An 18,907-nucleotide genomic window follows, 5' to 3' on the forward strand; every position below is an offset into this window, starting at 1 on the left:
CCAGGATTTAAGACTCTTGACTTATGTCAGATCAAAGATAATTTTTCTCCATACCTGTAAAAAAAAAAAAAAGAGTCCATTCTTTCAAGATTCAAGAAGGTGTTCTCTTGCCTGACGAGGCTGGGTAGGTAGAGCAGATAAACACTTCTAGAGTTGCACTGATTCTGGAAATGTGATTGAGAATGTGTGGTTAAAAGTGGAGAGAAGAGTCAGGCCACTTGTTGGAAATGGGGTACTCAGGTGTGAAGGCATCTTTTCGTAAAGGGACATGACCCTTAAATGTTAAAATAATCTACCACCTTCAGGTCTAATTTCTTCTCTATTTGCGAGAATGTAGAAGATACAGTATGCAGATGAGCTTAGCTATGTCTGTTCTTTGGACTTGAAAACATCCATTTATCTGTGAGATGAGGGGAGCGATTACAGGGGGGGAATGAAAGGAAGAGGAAGAAAGTACAAAGAAAAATACAGATTAGTTCCCTCATTAACTGAGGACAGCAGTTTGCAAAGAGCAATGTCATAAGATAATAGATTTTTTTTCAGTTTTAATTTTAATTCCAGTTAGTTACATACAATATTAGTTTCAGGTGTACACATAATAGATTTTAGCTGGATGATCCTGGGAGGTTTTTATTTGTTCTGCCACCTACACTTCAGCTGAATGATGTTTCTGGAGTTTTTTCCCTAACAAATCTGGTCCTGAAGGATTAAATGTCAGGCTATTTTTGTAACAAAACATGATCCCTGGTTTGAACTTTAATAGTTACCTTATTCACAGTAAAACCCACCTCTGTCAGCCTTTTTATCCTTTGCTATTTCCCTGTCCCTGGAGGCAGACCATTCTATTGCATTAATCCCTAGAGTGTTCCATCTCCATTTCTGTACTTATGCTCTTCTCTGTGCTAAGAATTCCTTTTTTTATTTCATGTATTCAAAGTATTACCATCATTCATGCTGTATTCTGACTGCTCCCTGCTTTATAAAGTCTTCCTGTAGCTAACCAGCTAGAGACTCTTCTGATGTCCCATTAGTGCTTTAGTTTCACTTTTCTTATAGGATTTATATACTGTCTTATGTTATAATTTACATTTGATCCCTCTACAGGACATTTAGATGTTAAGTGTATTTTTCATATTTGTTTTTATAATTATTTTTATGAGTGACTGTAATGTTTAGCAATAAATATTTATTGAGTGAATGCATGTTTCTGTTTTTCCAATATAGTTCCTTTTGTTTACTCAACAATTGTAGAAGGAATGGGAGAAGACAGCCAAGGAAGGAGAGTATCACAGAGTTTCTGCTAGGTAGTGGGTGGGTACGGGATCATTTCTACTTCAAAACTCACGTCTTTAGGAAATTTTCCTCATAATTTGTGTAACTTGCTTTAACTATATAATTCTTAGCATTGTGGTGCTGATTTTGTGTTGCATTTAATGTCTACTTCTGGGTCTATTGCTTACAACTGTGATGATAGGTTTTATTTCTAAAATGAATGTTTTATTTCCCCAACTAAGTGAGATTGATGAATTATCCAATTAGCTCATAGTTTTGGACAACCAAATCTTGTTTGCTTTTTCCTCTCTTTTGATTTTTTAAATGCATTAATAATATATAAATATATTCTAACTATTCAGGAGTCAAACATTACAGATAAGTCTCAAGTTCCTTTCGATTAACCCAGTTCCTGTCCCATTGCTTCTTTCCCTCCTCAGAGTTAATCACTGTTATACTCAGAGTATATCACTCAGAATCCTTCCAGACCTTTTTCTGTGCATTTTCTTATATATATATATATATATTTAAATTTTTCATAGAACTTCATATGTAACACGTATATGTATAATTATGTTCATATATAATTATTTCCCTCCTATTTTTTATAACTTCCTATAGTGATCAATAATCAGTAGATACCAAATAAATCTTACTGATACCTAGGCCTTAGAGACTAGAATAAAGAGTAAAAGGTCAAAAATATGAAAGCACGTCATATGTGACCAACTTGCAAAATTTCATTCCATATCTGTTCTGCATATAGTCCCCAGGTATCAGTGGACAACCATGGCTCCAAGATCCCGGCAGCGAAGGCACAAGAAACCCCCGTCATCGGTGGCTCCCATGGTTGTGACCCCATCCACAGTTGTGACCTCTGTGCCTCTGACCCTCTCAAAACCTGACCCTAGCATTGATGCACTTGGCTTCTTCTCCTTGGAAAATAATGTTCCTGGCCTATCCCAGCTAATCCTTCAAAAACTAAACATGAAAAGTTATGAAGAATACAAGTGAGTGACTAGCTCTGTGGAAGAAGAATATCTGGTAGAAGTGATTTCAGAAGGCACAGAGGGAGTATAGCTTGGGGAATATGGGGCATTTACAATGAGGGAGTTTTTCATCCTGACTTGCAAGTTTTATTATTATAGAAGAAATACTTATGTGAGAAATAGTGGGAGTAGGTGGAAATATATTGGAGGCAAGGTATAGGTCATGAAAGATTTTAGAGATATTCTTTTTCCTGTGGCCACTTATTCTCTGTGCCATTTCTGCAGGTTGGTATTAGATGGAGGTGCTGCTGTATCAGGCTTTGGATTTCAATGCCCTCAAGAAATGTTCCAGAAGATGGAGGACACTTTCCGATTCTGTGCTTACTGTAGAGCTCTCCCTAGTGGCCTTTCAGATTCCAAGGTCCTACGGCAGTGCAAGAGGTGACTGGTTGGGGGCTAAATGGGAGTCATCCAGAAATGATCGTATTCTAAGACTTCCTTGTAGGAGGAAAGGTCTAAGAGTTTTCAGAATAACTTAAGGCCCACTCCTCATTTTGTATGATCCAGGCCACAGAAAGATTAGAAAAGAATTGGGCTTCTTATTTTGGGTATTGTGAGGAGGTCAGACAGATCATGGTAGAATATTCCCCCTTACCTGCACCTCGCTTTCCGTGGTTTCACTTCTCGATGGTCAACCATGGTCTGGAATCAGATGATCCTTCTCTATTGTCAAAAAGTAAATAGTAGTGTAATGCTGTGTCGCAATGCCTGTGTCATTCACCTCACTTCGTATCATATAGGTATTTTATCATCTTACATTATCACAAGAAAAAGGTGATACAGTACAGTAAGATATTTTGAGAGAAAGAGACCACATTCATATAACATTACAGTATAGTATAAATGTCTTATGTTATTGTTGTTAATCTCTTACTGTGCCTAATTTATAAACTTTATCCTAGATATATATGTATGTATAGGAGGAAACATAGTATATATAGGGTTTGGACCATCTGTGAGTTGAGTATCCACTGGGGACATATCTTGGAACATATTCCCTGTAGATAAGGGGGCAGGGGACGACTGTACAATCTTCTCTACCTCCCTCCTCTCGAGTACTCAGGGGGTATAATCATTATCTGTTCTGGGAGTTGAGCCATACCTAGGATAAGAGGGCAGCTACAGACTCCTTTTATTTATTTTTTCCTGTAAGGGATGTAAAAAGTGAGTTGTTCCAGATACAGACTGAGGTGTCACTCTAACCCAAGAGAAAAAATTACATTCCTAGTCCCTCATGCCTCCCCTCCCTAATATCATCCCCAAATTTAGTACATCAGCTGTCATTCTTCTCCCTACCTTCCTTACCCAGTGATCTTTCTTCCTAGGTACAGGAATACCAATTTCCTTACCCTGACATACCCCAGTCACCTTCGAGGTATAGGAACATCTGTTTTGGGGGCCCATTTTCAGGTGCAGAAATGTCTATTACTGTGGTCCAGAGTGCCAGAGGTCAGACTGGCCAGCACACAGGAAGGTTTGTCAAGAGCTGCGTCTTGTAGCTGTGGACCGTCTCATGGAATGGCTTCAAGTCACAGGTGAAATGGTGGTGTTAGAGAGCTCTGCCATAGTAGTCATAATTGGTTGTACTTGGAGAGAGAGATGAAAGCATGTTGTTATGAGGAAAAACTGAGACACTGAGTGGGGCACTCCTAGTCACAAGTTGGGAGAGTACACTTGGAAGGAATATTGAAGCCAGGAAAGGATTAGGTCACTCTTATTTCTTCTTTCCTGCAGGTGCTTTTGTCCTACCTTTAGGGCCTTGGCCATGCCTGGCTGAAGCTGTACAGGCCTGGGATACCTGGTTTTCTATGCGGCATTTACAGCTAGATACTACACTGGATGCTGTGCTAGGTAGTCATGCCATGACCATCCTGTGGGCCAGTGTAAGACGGCCAAGGCCAGACCCAGATGTCTTGAAGGGCTCTTTGAAGCGGCTGCTGACAGATGCCTTCTCACGGCCCTTGACACTGGGCCTTGGGCTTCGGGCCTTGGGGATAGATGTTGGGAAGATTGGGGGAAGCACAGTGCATGTGGTTGGTGCTTCCCACGTGGAGACATTCCTTACTCACCCTGAGGACTATGATGAGCTTGGCTACATGTTTCCTGGAAACCTTGGCCTCCGTGTGATCATGGTGGGTACAGATGTATCTGCTGGCTTTACACAGAGCACCTCAACTCCCATCCTGGAACCTGGCATAGTTCAGCTCAGTGGTCATAGGGGCCTCTATCATGACTTCTGGGAGGAGGAGGTAGAGACTGGGCAGACAGCCCATCCAGATTTGGTGGTGGCATTCCATCCAGGTAAGAATCATTCAGGGGAATACTAGGTGGCTTTTCTGGGAATTTTCCATCCTGACTCTTGTATCTTCTGTATTTGGAACCCCATTCATTTGGTCAGGTTAAACACAATATGGTGACAGCCTTGGTTGATCATTAGCCATTTGTGCTATACCTGGGTTCAGAATTTTCCACTGAAGAACCTGGGGTGGATGATGATGGTAAATGAGCATTGGAGGTGAGCAAGGTGAGGAGAAGGGTGAACATAATTAAAAAAAAGAAGTATCTTGCTTAGGGTCTACCTCAGCCTTTCCCCTCTCTATATCCATATCTATTTTTGTTTTTTCTCTCCATAGGTTTCCATGCTTCCCCAGACTTGATGGAGGCTTGGCTGCCCACCCTCTTGCTACTTCGTGATTATAAGATTCCTACATTGATCACTGTTTACAGGTGTCAACTTCTTCCTATTTTTGATATCTCCCTGACTCACCCAACACCTCTCTCTTTTTTTTTTTTTTAATTTTTTTAACGTTTTATTTACTTTTGAGAGAGAGAGACAGCGTAAGCAGGGGAGGGTCAGAGAGAGAGGGAGACAGAATCTGAAACAGGCTTCAGGCTCTGAACTAGGTGTCAGCACGGAGCCTGATGTGGGGCTCAAACCCACGAACCGTGAGATCATGACCTGAGCCGAAGTCGGCCACCCAACTGTGAGCCACCCAGGAGCCCCAACACCTCTCTTTAAGTTTTTTTTATGTTTATTATTTAGTTTTGAGAGAGAGAGAGAGACAGAACACAAGGGGAGGGAGAGACAGAGAGAGAGGGAGACACAGAATCCGAAGCAGGCTCCAGGCTCTGAGCTCTGAGCTGTCAGCACAGAGCCCAACGTGGGGCTGGATTCATGAACCACAAGATCATGACCTGAGCTAAAGTCAGATGCTTAACTGACTGAGCCACCCAGGCACCCCTTAACACCTCTCTTTATATAGATGAGCTCATTTCTCTCCCCTTTGCTCATCTTCTGTTTTCTGGTGAGGGTTTTCTTCCTTTCCATACTTAGCTTTCTAATCCCCTTGCAACCAAGTCCTATGGTAGTTAATCAAGTAATTAGTGAGACATATGGGAGGAAAGAGATCCCCTTGCCTAAACCAGCCTTAGGTAATTTTGGGGATTGATGAGTGCAGAAGTATCAAGTTCTGAGAAATTTCTATCCTATGTCTCTCATAATTAGCACAGCATTTCACTATTTTTTTTTTTTTTTTTAAATCTGTCTCCCATAGCCATCAGGAATTGACAGCCTCATTGCAGATTCTGGTGGACTTGGATACAAACATCACCGCCTATGGAGCTAACCCTTTTGCATCCCTCAAACCTGAGCAGGCCTATTCCAACCCCAACAAGCAGCCAGTGTATTGCAATGCCTACTATATCATGTTTCTCGGAAGTTCCTGCCAACTGGATAGGAGGCAACTGGAAGAAAAAGTAGATGGTGGGATTTAAATAGCTGAGCTGTATCCTGACTGGATTTCTAGAAAATGGGGAGGTTGTAATGAAATTACTCTGCTGATGTCAGGTTGTTGCCGACCTTGAAATCCACTATCTCCTAAACCTCTTTCACTTGTCCAGGTAAAGATTCTAAGATTCTCTGGGAGTTCCTATATGATGTCACTTATTTCTAAGAGGTTAGCCACGAGTAGCTTCTAGAGACAAGATTTTAGATTTAATACGTGGCAAGAGGCCCTGGTATGTCTTCCTAGCCTAGAATTCCTAATAGTTTCCTTTGTGAGAAAGTTGTACCTTGAGTCAGATGGTGCAAAGGAGAAGAATGGCCCCTTACTCTTTTGGAAAAGACTTTCTTGTTATCCAGCAATCTGGGCTAAAAGATGGAGAGGCGTTAATGACTTGAAGTGGTACACAAATGGGCAAGTCAGAGAAGCTGTCGGGAACATGGGAGAGGCTGTGAGGATTGGTATGTTGTTCGATTTCCTGGCCTTTTCTAGATAAATATCTTATTATCTTCTTTCCTGTTAGGGTCTTCTGACCCTAGAGCAGCTTTTTGTTTGGTGTTATATTTAAATATCCTGGGGTATATTAGGCTTTAGTTGAATATACTGGAGTTATTTGTTATTACCTACTCTATACCATAATAAACTCAGTTTGGGGCTTCTTAAGTCACTTGTTTTATCCTTTGTCCTACTTCCTTTCATTGGCAAGTATTACTTGTCTATTCACACCACCTCAAGACTGGAGGTTTCTCTTTTGCCAAAATAGTTATTAACCCCAGCTCTCTGGGCCTGCTACTCTGCCACATCCTATCTCATGCCATCCTTCTCTTATCACATTTTCAAGATGAGGATATTCTTTAAATGGTCATTCCTACGACCTTGTCATGACCTCAGCCTCTCACCCCCAACCCTAACACACGCATATACGTTTTTATTGCCCATTCTGAGAAGGGTGATATTAGAATTCACATATTCATTCAAAGTATGGAGTTAGTACCTACCATATGAAGATACTGTATTATAGCTTTGGAGAAGTACAAAGGTGAATGAGAGATGGACCTTATTTTTAACCTAGGAAAGGAAGTAATGCATATACCTAGATATATCCATTGTAAGATATAATATGGTGGGGTGCCTAGGTGGCTCAGTCGGTTGAGCGTCCGACTTCTGCTCAGGTCACGATCTCACAGTTCGTGGGTTTGAGCCCCGCGTTGGGCTCTGTGCTGACAGCTTAGAGCCTGGAGTCTGCTTCCGATTCTGTGTGTCCCTCTCTTTCTCTCTGCCCCTCCCCTGCTCATGATCTGTCTCTCTCTGTCTCTCAAAAATAAATGTTAAAAAAAATTTAAAAATATTATATAATATGGAATAAGAACCACAAGAGAGGCTTTTTTTCCTAAGGTAATAATAGAGTGAAAAGAGAGATCAGTAAGTGAATAGTGAAGGTTTTGTGAAGTAGAATTTTATTAAACAAATGGAGGGCAGGTCATTTCAGATGGAAGGAACAACAGAAATAAAAGTTCAAAAGCAGAAAAGAAAAGAGGTATTTTAGGGTACATTGGAGGATTAGTATAAATTCAGTCTTGAAGATATAGTGAGACTAGATTATAGAAGGAACATAGCTTGCTGGTCAGCTTTATATTTACATAGATCTAAGTATGAATTCTGGAGCAACTACCAAATATGTTTGTGTCTCTGGAAAAGCTAAACTTCTCTAGGTTTCCTTAATTTCCTCATCTGTAAGATGGGGATGATGCCTAGTATTAAGTTACATTAAGAGTTAAAGGAAAATGTTTACAAAATTGGAAGACTTACACATTGCAATTGCAAAATTGACTATACAGCAATAGTAATCAAGACAATGTACTGGCCTAGGATAGATATATAGATCAATGAAATAGAATTGAGAAGCAAGAAATTCTTAACATTTGTGATCAATTGATTTTTGACAAGAGTGACAAAACAATCCAATGGGAAAAGAACAGACTTTTTAACAGCCAGTGCTGGAACAGCTGGATTCCACATGCAGAAGAAAGAAGTTGGATGCCCCCTACACACACACACAACATAAAAAAATTAACTCAAATTGTATCAAAGACCTAACTCACTAAAACTATACATCTCTTAGAAGAAAACATAGGGGTAAACTTCATGAAGTTGGATTGGGCAATGGTTTCTTAAATATGACACCAAAAATATAACCAACCAAAATAAAAATAGATAAATTGGGCTTTATTAAAATTAAAAACTATTGAAAAAGACATCATAAAGAAAGTGTAAGGAGTGGAAGAAAATATTCATAAATCATATATCTGATAATGGACTGATATCCAGAATATATGTAAAGAAATGTTACAACTTGATAGTAAAAGAACAAATAACCCAGGTTAAAAATGGGCAGGGGCACCTAGGTGGTTCAGTTGGTTAAGTGTCTGACTTTGGCTCAGGTCATGGTCTCATGGTTTGGGAGTTTGAGCCCTGCTTCGGGCTCTCTGCTGTCAGTGTGTAGCCTGCTTTGGATCCTCAGTCTCCCTCTCATTCTGCCCCTCCCCTGCCTCCCTCTCTCTCGCTCTCTCTCTCTCTCTCAAAAATAAAGCTTAAAAAATTGGCAAAAAAATGGGCAAATGATCTGAATAGACATTTTTCCAAAGAAGATATACAAATGATCAGTCAACACATGAAAATATGCTTAACATCTTTAGTTATCAGGAAATACAAGTCAATACCATAATGAAATGGCACTTCATCCACTAGAATGACAATAATCAAAAAGATAAAAAATAACAAGTGTTGTTATGTGGAGGAATTGTAACCCTCATACACCTGTGGTGGGGATATAAAATGGTGCAGCCATTTTAGAAAAGAGTCTGGCAGTTCCTCAAGAAGTTAAATATTGAGTTACCATTTGATCCTGCAATTCTCCCTGGTATGTACCCATGAGAAATTAAGCCATGCATACAAATTGTCATAGCAGCATTATTCTTAATAGCCAAAAGATAAAAACCCAAATGTCCATCAGCTTATGAATGGGTAAATAAAATGTGTGTCCATGTAATGAAATATTTGGCCTTAGAAAGGAATGAAGTACTGATTTGTGCTACAGCATGGATGAACCTTGAGAACATGTTCCTTGATGTTCATGTTAAGTGAAAGAATCCAGTCACAAAGACCAGTCATGTATGAGTGCATTTATAAGAAATGTCTAGAGTAGTCAAATCTATGAAGACAAAGTGGATTAGTTGCAGCATACAGATGAGCAGAATGAGGTTATTGGGGTGATGGCTAAAAGGTATGGATTTTATTTTGTGAGTGATGTAAATGTTCTAAGATTGATTGTGAATATATTGAAAACCATTGAATTGTACAGTTTACATGAGTGAATTATATCTTCGTAAAGCTGTTACCAAAAGCATTTTTTAAATCTTAGAGAATGTAAGAAATGAAAATATTTGCTAAGTGCTTAATGCAGTGCCTACCACATAGTTCATTACTTAATAAATGGTAGCCATTGTTGAATTCATACTACTTTAATTTTACACAGTAACAAACAGATTGAGTTAGCAATACTGTTTGAGCACTGATTTGATCAGGAAAAACCAGTTGGATACATCATGATTAAGATGAGACAATGCAGGTGTCAGCTAAGGTGATAGGAGGCATGGAAACGAAGAGGCAATTTCTAACAAGTAAATAGTGACATTTTATAGATAAAGCATAAACGTAAAATCTATAAGGTTTGGTTACTGATGGTGATGGGCAAAGTGTGATATATCTATAGAATCAACTCAGGACAGAAACCACACTGTAATAAGTGACACAAAACTTTCCAACTTACTAGACTGGTGGTGATAGTACATAAAAGTCTAACTGCCTAGCTTCATGCTAAATGCTGAGAAATCTAAACTGGTTTCTGCCTGCAGATCAAGAGGTCCCTGGTTCATATCCGGGTGCCCCCTCCAAAAAAAAATAATAAACTGGTCTCTGCCTTTAAAGTGTTTATAGTTTAATAGAAGACTGACAAACAAGAGCAATATAGTAGAGTTGTATTTTCTAACTTAGCGAATGAAGTGAAAAAAAATTGCATTTTTGAAAGTTTTGTGAGAGAGAGCAAGCATGCATGCTAGCAGGGGAGGGGCAGAGAGCAAAGGAGAGAGAATTCTAAGCAGGGTCCATGCTGGTCAGCATGAACCTGACATGGAGCTTGATTGTACGAAGGGTGAGATCATGACGTGAGCCGAAATCAAGAGTTGGACGTTCAACCAACTGGGCCACCCAGGAACCCCCCAAATTTGCATTTTTAAAACTATTGAAAATCCCTTAGGCTAGCACTACATTGGTTTTTGACACATCTTTATCTCAGCAGGTCTATCAGAGCCATTTTTGCTTCCAGTATTGGACATTAATCTCTGCTTATTTGATTACCAGATTAAATGTTGGCTTGGGTTTTGGGGGCCTTGTTGCAGTCAAATATTTATTGAACATTTATTACTAGACTCTATATATAGAGATATTCCTGTTCTCAAGGAGCTAACATTCTAGTGAGAGGACAAACAACAAACATACAAAATTTCAGATTCCTTTAAGTGATACAAAGAAAATAAGAAGTGTATAACTGATAGTGGTGTTGGTGGCATTGGTGACTCTAATGCTACAATGTTCAGGGAATCCCCACCTCTGAGGAGATGGTTGACATTTGAGATGACGCAGTGGAAAACGTTCCTAGTAGAAGTAATAAGTGTGAAGATCCTAAGAATCTCTTATGTGTTTGGGCACAAGCTTGGTATGTTTGTCTGAACATAAGGCCACTTTGACCAGAGTTTGATGATTGAGAAAGGAGGTAAAGACAGATGAGATCAGAGAGGTAGGCGGTGGCCAGACTAGATAGGGCCTTTTGGACCATGGCAAAGAGTTTGGATTCCACTGGGAAACTATTGGAGGAGTTGAATCAAGGGAATGACATGACCCAATTTATTCTTTAGAAAAAAGATTTTAAAGAGTTTCTTAATCTCAGCACTGTTGACCTTTATGTGAAATAATTCTTTGTTGAAGGGGGCTGCCTAGTACATTGTAGAATGTTTAGTAGTATCCCTGATCTCTACCCATTAGATATTGGTAACACCTTGCCTCCCCCAGTTGTGACAGTCAAAAATATCTCCAGACATTGCCAAATGTCTCCTGGGGGACAAAAATTACTGCTTTACCTGTACAAAAAATGTATTTAAATATTGGACTGACACAGTGGAATGTTCACATTAGGGGAAGTATAATGGCTCCTATTTCACATGAACTCTGGTTCATATAATGACCTTCAGAGTTGTTTTGTTTTTGCTAATTTTTTTTTTAAGATTTTGTTTTTAGGTAATCTCTACACCCAACAGGTTTTGAACTTAAATCCCAAGATCAAGAGTTGCTTGCTCTTCCAACTGCGCCAGCTAGGGGCCCTTGATTTATTAAGTTTGTGTGGTTGACTACAAGTAAGTTACATGCTCATGTGCTATGACTCCACTGTTAAATATACCACAGTGGACATCTAGAAAAGGTCTATTTGGGGACAAAAAGGGAGTAATTACTTACCTAAGGGAAAGTAACGAAAAGGACAAGAAGGTCAGGAAAAGTTTCTTGAAGCAGGAATGATGCATGCAATCTTTGAATCGAGTCTTAATAGATGAATAATTGTTGAAAGGCAGGCAGTACTTTCTAGGCAAAGGAAAGGCTCTTTGATCCTAGAGGTACTGTGTGTCAAGCAAGAAGGACAAGCTGAAAGGATCAAGTGGGAAATGTGGTAGTGTCTGAACAGACTATTCGGTATTTGGGCTTATAGCTCAGGAAAATAGGCTGGAAATAGAAGATGTGAAAAATATCTACTTAAAGGCAATAGTTAAGGCAGATGAAATCATCAAGGACTAGTGTGGGACAAAGAAGAGTATGGGTAGTCTGAGGCACCTGGGTGGCTCAGTTGGTGTAAGTGTCAGACTCTTGGTTTGGGCTCAGGTCTTGATCTCACAGTTTGTGGGTTGGAGCCCTGTCTCAGGCCCTGCTTGGGATTCTCTTTCTGCTCCTTCCTTGTTTGTGTGCTTTCTCTCTCTCTCTCTCTCTCTTTTTTCCCCCTCCCCCCAAAATAAATAAACATTAAGAAAAAACAAAAGGACAGCCTTCTTAGGGAACACTTAAAATCTGGATGTCTATGGGGGCAGATTGGACAGAGGCCCATTATTTGTCAAGTAGTGACACTGGTAGGAACTAGGGAATGAATCAGGATACCCAGAGTGTTGTGCGGTTTTGTTTACATTTGGCAGTGACCTTCCTCAAGAACCTCACTTCACTTTTGGGGCTTAAGTATATTTTGCCGTTCCCACTTAAAATTTAATTCACCCTATTCCACCCTTATGAGGAACCTTTTGGGTAGAAAAGCTTGAAGAGTAGTAAATTGATGGGGCTCAAACTTAAGTGTGCGTTAGAATCAGCTGGAAGGCTTGTTAAACAAATTGCTGGGCTCCACTCCTAGAGTCTGGGTCGCAGGGAGGGCAGTATATCAGAGGCGGAGAGGCTTCAGCCGGCCTCCCAGTCACTGCCCTTCTCAGCCGCCCTGTCACTGAAAGGTCTCCGGGATTCCTCAAAACCTCTGTGATTTGAGAGAACCCCTACGGGATTGGGGATGGTCCTTGGGACCGAGAAACGTGATAAAACCGGCTAGTCCGCCTGAAGGGAGCTTCTCTTCCCGCAGGTGGAGCTACTAGGCGCGGACTAAGCGAAAGCCGGAGCCGGGCTGAGCCGAGCACCGCCCCCTCCTGGTCCAAGGGCGTTCCCGGCCGCCGCGGCTCTCCTAACGGGCTCCGGCGGCGGCCGCGGCGCCCCGCCTTCCCGGCCCCGCCCCCGGCTCCATCTTGCTGGCGACTAGGGTTGGGCTGTGACGCTGCTTCCCCCGGTCAGGTGAGTGACGGCGCCCCCTACCCTTCCTGCCCCTGTCCCCCGGGGCACCTCGCTCAGGCCTGCCCTCAGCCTCGCCGTGTGGGAAGTGGCGGGGTCCCGCGTGCGTCCCCGCGGTAGGGCTCGGCGGAGGTGCCTGTGGGCCTCCGGGGTGGCGGGCGTCTCGGCGTCGGTGTCTCGGGACCCCGGCTGTCCGGCGGGCGCGTTTGGGCGGAGGCGCATTGGGGTGGGATAGGTCCGGCGGCCGGCCAGTCCGGCAGGAAGGCGGGAAGACCTTTCGCCTGCCTCTGGGCCACTCGGCTGTCCCGAGATTAGAGGGAGCAGTGACATCCTGCGCTCAGGCAAGTGACTACAGGTGGAGGGAGGGAAGCCAGAGGATGACCCACCCTACTGAAGCGACCTCAAGGAGGACTGAGTAGGGAAACCAGCGAGAAACACCGAAAGCTGTCTGGCTGGTAACTAGACTTTACGGTGACACAGCAAATTTAGGGAAACTTGGGAAATTTGTACCCCGCTTAGCGAACCGTAGGACAGAATGCCTACGCCTAAAATTGTACATTGGCTCAGGTTTATAATTCTTAGAAACTATTCTAGGAAATCGCTTTCCAGATTTGATACCTGTTCCCTGAACAGCAACAAGTGTGCTGATTAACAGCCCGTCCTGAGCGAACACTTCCTATACAGAGAGAGATGATAGATGTCCACCTTAAAGTGACAAATGAAAAGTCGTCCAACTGCCTTTAAACTCGCTAGTATCTTCTATTAGATAGGGAGCTGATCTGATAAAGTAATCTGTCCTGGTTAGAGCTTAATGAGTTACCTTTCAAACACTTAAGGAGTTTCAATCACTTGATAGGTAGAAGAAACAATTATAGTCAGTCCGAACTTAAGCTGCTTTTTATTCCTCACTGGTGATGGTTGCCTACCCTGTCCAGAAAGTCTGGCTGGCTGTGACTCTAGTTCTTTATATGGAGGCTTTTGCTGGCTGATTTAAATAGTCCTTCCCGACCAAGAGGCAGGTTTTGGAAAATTGTAGTATCTCCTGTTGACCGTTTTCATTTGCCCTTCCTGTTCTGTTTCATAAATCTGCAACAGCTGCCTCTTGTGCTCCTGGGCTTGATGCCATCTTGAGACTCCTATAGTGAGACCCACCCCTTTTAGTAGCTGACTCACTGGGTGGAGGTGGTTTGGAGAACCAAGAATGACTTCTAGTCTTTTAAAAGTAGTTGCTGATAGAGAATGATAAAAAGGAAGTAAAAGCTCTTGTTTACACATTATAGTTTTATTATGTCTTGGGCAAAATGAGTAATTTGTTGAGTCACCATAGGGTTTAGTTCTTTATAAAAGCTTTTTAAATCTAGCTTTTGAATAGATACATGCATGACTCCAAAAGGGCTAAAGGTACATTGAAAATTAAGACTCCATGGAGAAGCGGCGTAGTTCAGTTAAGCATGTGACCTTTTTTTTTTTTTAAATGTGTATTTATTTTGAGAGAGACAGAGTTGAAGTGGCGGAAGGACAGAGAAAGAGGGAGACACAGAATCAATCCCAAGCAGGCTCCAGGCTCTGAGCTGTCAGCGCAGAGCCCGATGAGGGGCTTGAATTCATGAACTGTAAGATCATGACCTGAGCCGAAGTCAGCCACCCAACCAACCGAGCCACCCAAGCACCCGTCTCACTTTTGATTTTGGCTTAGGTCACAATCTCAAGGTTCCTCAGTTTGAGCTCTGCATCAGGTTCTCTTGGGATTCTCTCTCTCCCCCGCCCCTTCCCCCGCTTGTGTGTGTGCTCTCTCAAATATTGAAAAAGAGGAAGAATGTAGAAATAGGACTTTGTCACTGGAACAGTTCTTGAGATTTAGAAATTTAAGTTACTTACGTAGTCTTTATTACTGTAACTACTTGTTGCCTTTAAAATCATTATTAATTTTCTCATAAACTATTATATATTCCCCCTTTCTTTTGACACTGACCTTTTGCCCTTAGTCCATCTGACTATTTCTAAGATGTTGTTGTCCCTCTTTTATTCATTATACCAATCATGTTCCTGTTCCTATTTTTACAACTGGGCCTTTGGAGTCCAAATGATTATTTTAGAACTGACTGGATCAGTTTTCTTATTATCTTTATTCTTATGTTGTAACTTTGACTCAATATATGCCAGTTCTCAATTTGGTGTTTTTAGCTTCTGGTACTTGTATTATAAAAACGTACAATTTAAATTTATTGCCTCATTTCCTGTACTGTGTACTTTTTTTTTTTAATGTTTATTTTAGAGAGAGCATATAAGTAGCAAGGGGGGTGTCGTACAGAGGATATGAAGCGGGCTCTGAGCCGACAGCAGTGAGCCCAATTCAGGGCTTGAACTCACGAACAGTGAAATCATGACCTGAGCCAAAGTCGGCCACTCAAACAGCTGAGCCACCCGGGTGCCCCAGTATACTGTGTACACAAAAGGCAGGATACTTTTCTCCCTTACCCTTTCTATCAGCACCTAGGACAGTACTTACTACATAATGGGCTTTCATTATGATGAATTGGATTTGTTTGGGGTCTTGATGTAAAAGAAATACATAATCATTTACAGCCACAGTGGGGAGAAGAGCCAAGGCACATTGAAAAATGTGCAAGTTAGATGGAGGATCCAGAACTACTAAAATATTCTCGTACTAACATATGATTCAGAGACCAGCAGTATCAGTATCACCTGGAAGCCTAGTTAGAAATGCAGAATCTCATGCCTCATCTCAGAACTACTGAAACAGAGTCTGCATTTTAAGAAGACCCTCAGGTCATTTACATACATATTAAAGTTTAAGAAGTACTTATCTTGCACATTGTTCAAAGAAGGGAGAGAGAAGGGGCACCCGGGTGGCTCAGTCAGTTGAGCGTCTGATTTCGGCTCAGGTCATGATCTCACGCTTCATGGGTTTGAGCCCCGCATCAGGCTCTGTGCTGACGGCTAGCTCAGAGCCTGGAGCCTGCTTCAGATTCTGTGTCTCCCTCTCTCTGACCCTTCCCAACTCGTACTCTGTTTCAAAAATAAATACACATTTAAACAAGAAAAAGGAGAGAGAAGATTTGAGCTGGATAAGTCAGGAAAGGTGAGTGACCCAGGCATGAGGGCCAAGTCGTTTAATAACAGTGGGCTAAAGCAGAGGCACATTGGGAATGATTTAAGTGGTAGATATTTCTCATTGGAGGTTAGGTACTGTTAGGAGATAAATGAGTAGATAGAGCCAGTACTAAGGAGACCTGATTTTCTGGTCTATAAATTTTCATTTGATATTACAGCAATAGTCTCTGAAGAGGTTTGACCTCAAGTCACATGCTGAAAGAGGAGCATTTTAGGAAAATTCATCTAGTGATGGTACCCAGGAAAATTATAAGTGTGAGAGTATATGCAAGATGTAAATAGAAAAGTAATTTTACTAAAATAGGCATCAAATGGTGAAAATCTGGTCTAAGGATGTGGCCTTGAGAATAGAAATGACAGGAAGAATAGGAGAGGCATTGCGAAGGAAAAAAAAAAAAGTATTGGGTTACTTATTGTACTTAGTAATAGGTAATTTAAGCAGTGGTACTAATAACAGTTATGGGATTTTTTCCCCCAACTTTTTATTTAAATTCCAGCTAATCAATGTACAATGCAATAGGAGTTTCAGGTGTAGAATTTAGAGATTCATCACAACACCCAGTGTTCATCACAGCAAGTACCCTCCTCAATACCCATCACCTGTTTAACTCATCCATTCACCCAGCTCCTCTCCAGTAACCATCAGTTTGTTCTCTATAGTTAAGATGTATTCTTGGTTAGATATGGGATATTAAGATTGATCTGGTGGGGAATGATGAATATTTAATTCCATACCTATACTGAAGGCCTCTTAACTGGCTTCTATCTTAATCTACTTTTCACTGTGTTTTGATGATTGTCTATCTTAAAATTATATACTATCTTTTGCCTTGCATATGACATTGTTGTTCAGCTTCCCTACTAATGTATCCATCACCTTTTAAAACTTAGGTTAAACTTTTGATATTTCTGTTAGTCTCCAATCTTAGTACAGTGTTTTATGGTAGATGCTAAATAAATGATTATTTGTCTTTATATAGATACACTTGCCAGACATATTATTATATTTGATCACCAATAATTTTTTAGATATATATTTTTAAACGTTTGTTTATTTTGAGAGAGAGAGAGAGAGAGAGGAAGAACACAAGTGGGGGAGGGTTGGGGGGAAGACAGAAAATCCCAAGCAGGCTTTGAGCTGTCTGTCACCACAGAGCCCAGCGTGGGGCCTGAACTCAGGAACCCTGAGATCATGACCTGAGCTGAAACCAAGAGTCAGACTCTTAGATGACTGAGCCATCCAGGCACCCCTAAATATTTTTTTAGGAAGGAAATCTTGCCATTTGTGACAACATGAATGAATCTTTTTTTTTTCTTTTCAAGTTTATTTATTGAGAGAAAGAAAGCTAATGCATGTACATGAGTGGGGGAGTGGCAGAGAGAGAGAGAGGGAGGGAAAGAGAGAATCCCAAGCACCTTCCTCACTGTCAGCACAGAGCCCAAAATGGGGCTCAGTCCCACAGACTGTGGGATCATGACCTGAGCTGAAAGCAAGAGTCAGATGCTTATGGTTAAGCCACCCACATGCCCCAGTTTTTTAGATCTGGTCAGGCTATGAAATGGTATTGTTTTGAATATTTGTTTTCCCCTGTGTTTTATTTGCATTTCTTTTACGTTAGTAGTGTTTTCTTCAATTGCAGAAGGCACTTACACTGGACATATATATGTATATATTTGTGGGGTTTGGGTTCACATTGGCTGCATTTGTTTCACATGAATGGTCTGTAAAAAAATTTTTTTAATGTTTATTTATTTTTGAGAGAGAGAGATAGCGGGGGAGGGACAGAGAGAGAGGGAGACACAGAATCTGAAGCAGGCTCCAGGCTCTGAGCTGTCAGCATAGCCCAATGCTTGGCTCGAACTTACGAACTGTGAGATCATGACCTGAGCCAAATGTCTGGGATTTACTTCAGAATAATCCAGTGGAGTGGTGGGGAATGAATGAGTGGATTAAAAAAACAAAATTGGCTGTAAGTTTGTAATTACTAGAGCTGAGCATTGAGTCTTTGGGGTTTCTTCTACTCTTTTAAGTTTGAAACTTAATGAAAAGTTTATAAAAAGGTGTATGTGACTACAGAATGTTAACTCTTAACCATTGTTTCCCATAATGTTACATCACCAAGTAAGGGGATTTCTGTGGCATTTGGAAAACATTTATTTTAGTCTTAACATTTTAATGTTACCTTCTCTTTGTGACAAGAAACTATGGCAAGTTTTCCACATATGGAAGTGGTATAAAATAGATTTAAGTGAAAAATTAATTGGCTTAAAAATATTCCATAAATAATAGTACTGGTAGGATTAAGACATAACAAAAATTGTATGGGGAGAATGAAGTTGTAACATTTACTGTGCTATACTGACTCCATTGTTATGAACGGGGAAATGAAGAAGTACTTTATAAACTTTGCTTATACCTCTCATATTCACATGTTGAATGCCTGACAGACTCTTTTTGGAAGAAGATAGATTTTGTATAAAACCCTTGATGATATGTATCTTTTAAGGACTTAACCTTTGTAAAAAAAAATTACAGAGGACATTTTTTATTCTTACAGAATGTCATACCCAGGCTACCCAACAGGCTACCCACCTTTCCCTGGATATCCTGTAAGTATATCCACTTTTTTTTTTTTTAAGGTTTTATTTATTTTTGAGAGAAAGAGAGACAGGATGAGCAGGGGAGGGTCAGAGAGAGAGGGAGACACGGAATCTGAAGACAGGCTCCAGACGCTGAGCTGTCTGTCA

The 18,907-nt window shown here is 40.9% G+C and overlaps 2 protein-coding genes and 1 long non-coding RNA gene across 5 annotated transcripts in view; 2 read left to right on the top strand and 1 right to left on the bottom strand.

Moving 5' to 3' along the window:
* LOC144243571 (uncharacterized) lies at positions 1 to 13,253 on the bottom strand. Of its 3 annotated transcripts, none has more exons than XR_013338681.1 (4): positions 13,076 to 13,253; positions 4,774 to 4,801; positions 2,917 to 2,984; positions 1 to 54 (listed from the first exon to the last, which is right to left on the bottom strand). It is a non-coding gene; the product is annotated as an uncharacterized LOC144243571 (long non-coding RNA). The 3 variants fall into 3 exon arrangements; XR_013338682.1 differs by lacking the exon at positions 1 to 54 and adding an exon at positions 357 to 400; XR_013338683.1 differs by lacking the exons at positions 4,774 to 4,801; positions 13,076 to 13,253 and adding an exon at positions 3,671 to 4,283.
* On the top strand, positions 1,259 to 6,727 carry MSS51 (MSS51 mitochondrial translational activator). The gene is made up of 7 exons (XM_077778714.1): positions 1,259 to 1,311; positions 2,039 to 2,282; positions 2,547 to 2,702; positions 3,732 to 3,856; positions 4,056 to 4,622; positions 4,955 to 5,048; positions 5,876 to 6,727. Exons 2-7 carry the CDS (start codon positions 2,062 to 2,064, stop codon positions 6,093 to 6,095), a joined length of 1,383 nt encoding a protein of 460 aa, XP_077634840.1. The 5' UTR covers positions 1,259 to 1,311; positions 2,039 to 2,061; the 3' UTR covers positions 6,096 to 6,727.
* ANXA7 (annexin A7) overlaps positions 12,934 to 18,907 on the top strand; it is a 25,912-nt gene continuing 19,938 nt past the window's right edge. Inside the window, exons 1-2 of the mRNA XM_077778715.1 lie at positions 12,934 to 13,027; positions 18,718 to 18,769. Coding sequence (XP_077634841.1) covers positions 18,719 to 18,769 — 51 coding nt within the window. The 5' untranslated portion in view covers positions 12,934 to 13,027; position 18,718. The remainder of the gene's footprint in view (positions 13,028 to 18,717; positions 18,770 to 18,907) is intronic.

This window comes from Crocuta crocuta, unplaced genomic scaffold, assembly GCF_008692635.1.
Source record: "Crocuta crocuta isolate KB4526 unplaced genomic scaffold, BGI_CrCroc_1.0 scaffold167, whole genome shotgun sequence".
Lineage (NCBI taxonomy): Eukaryota > Metazoa > Chordata > Mammalia > Carnivora > Hyaenidae > Crocuta > Crocuta crocuta.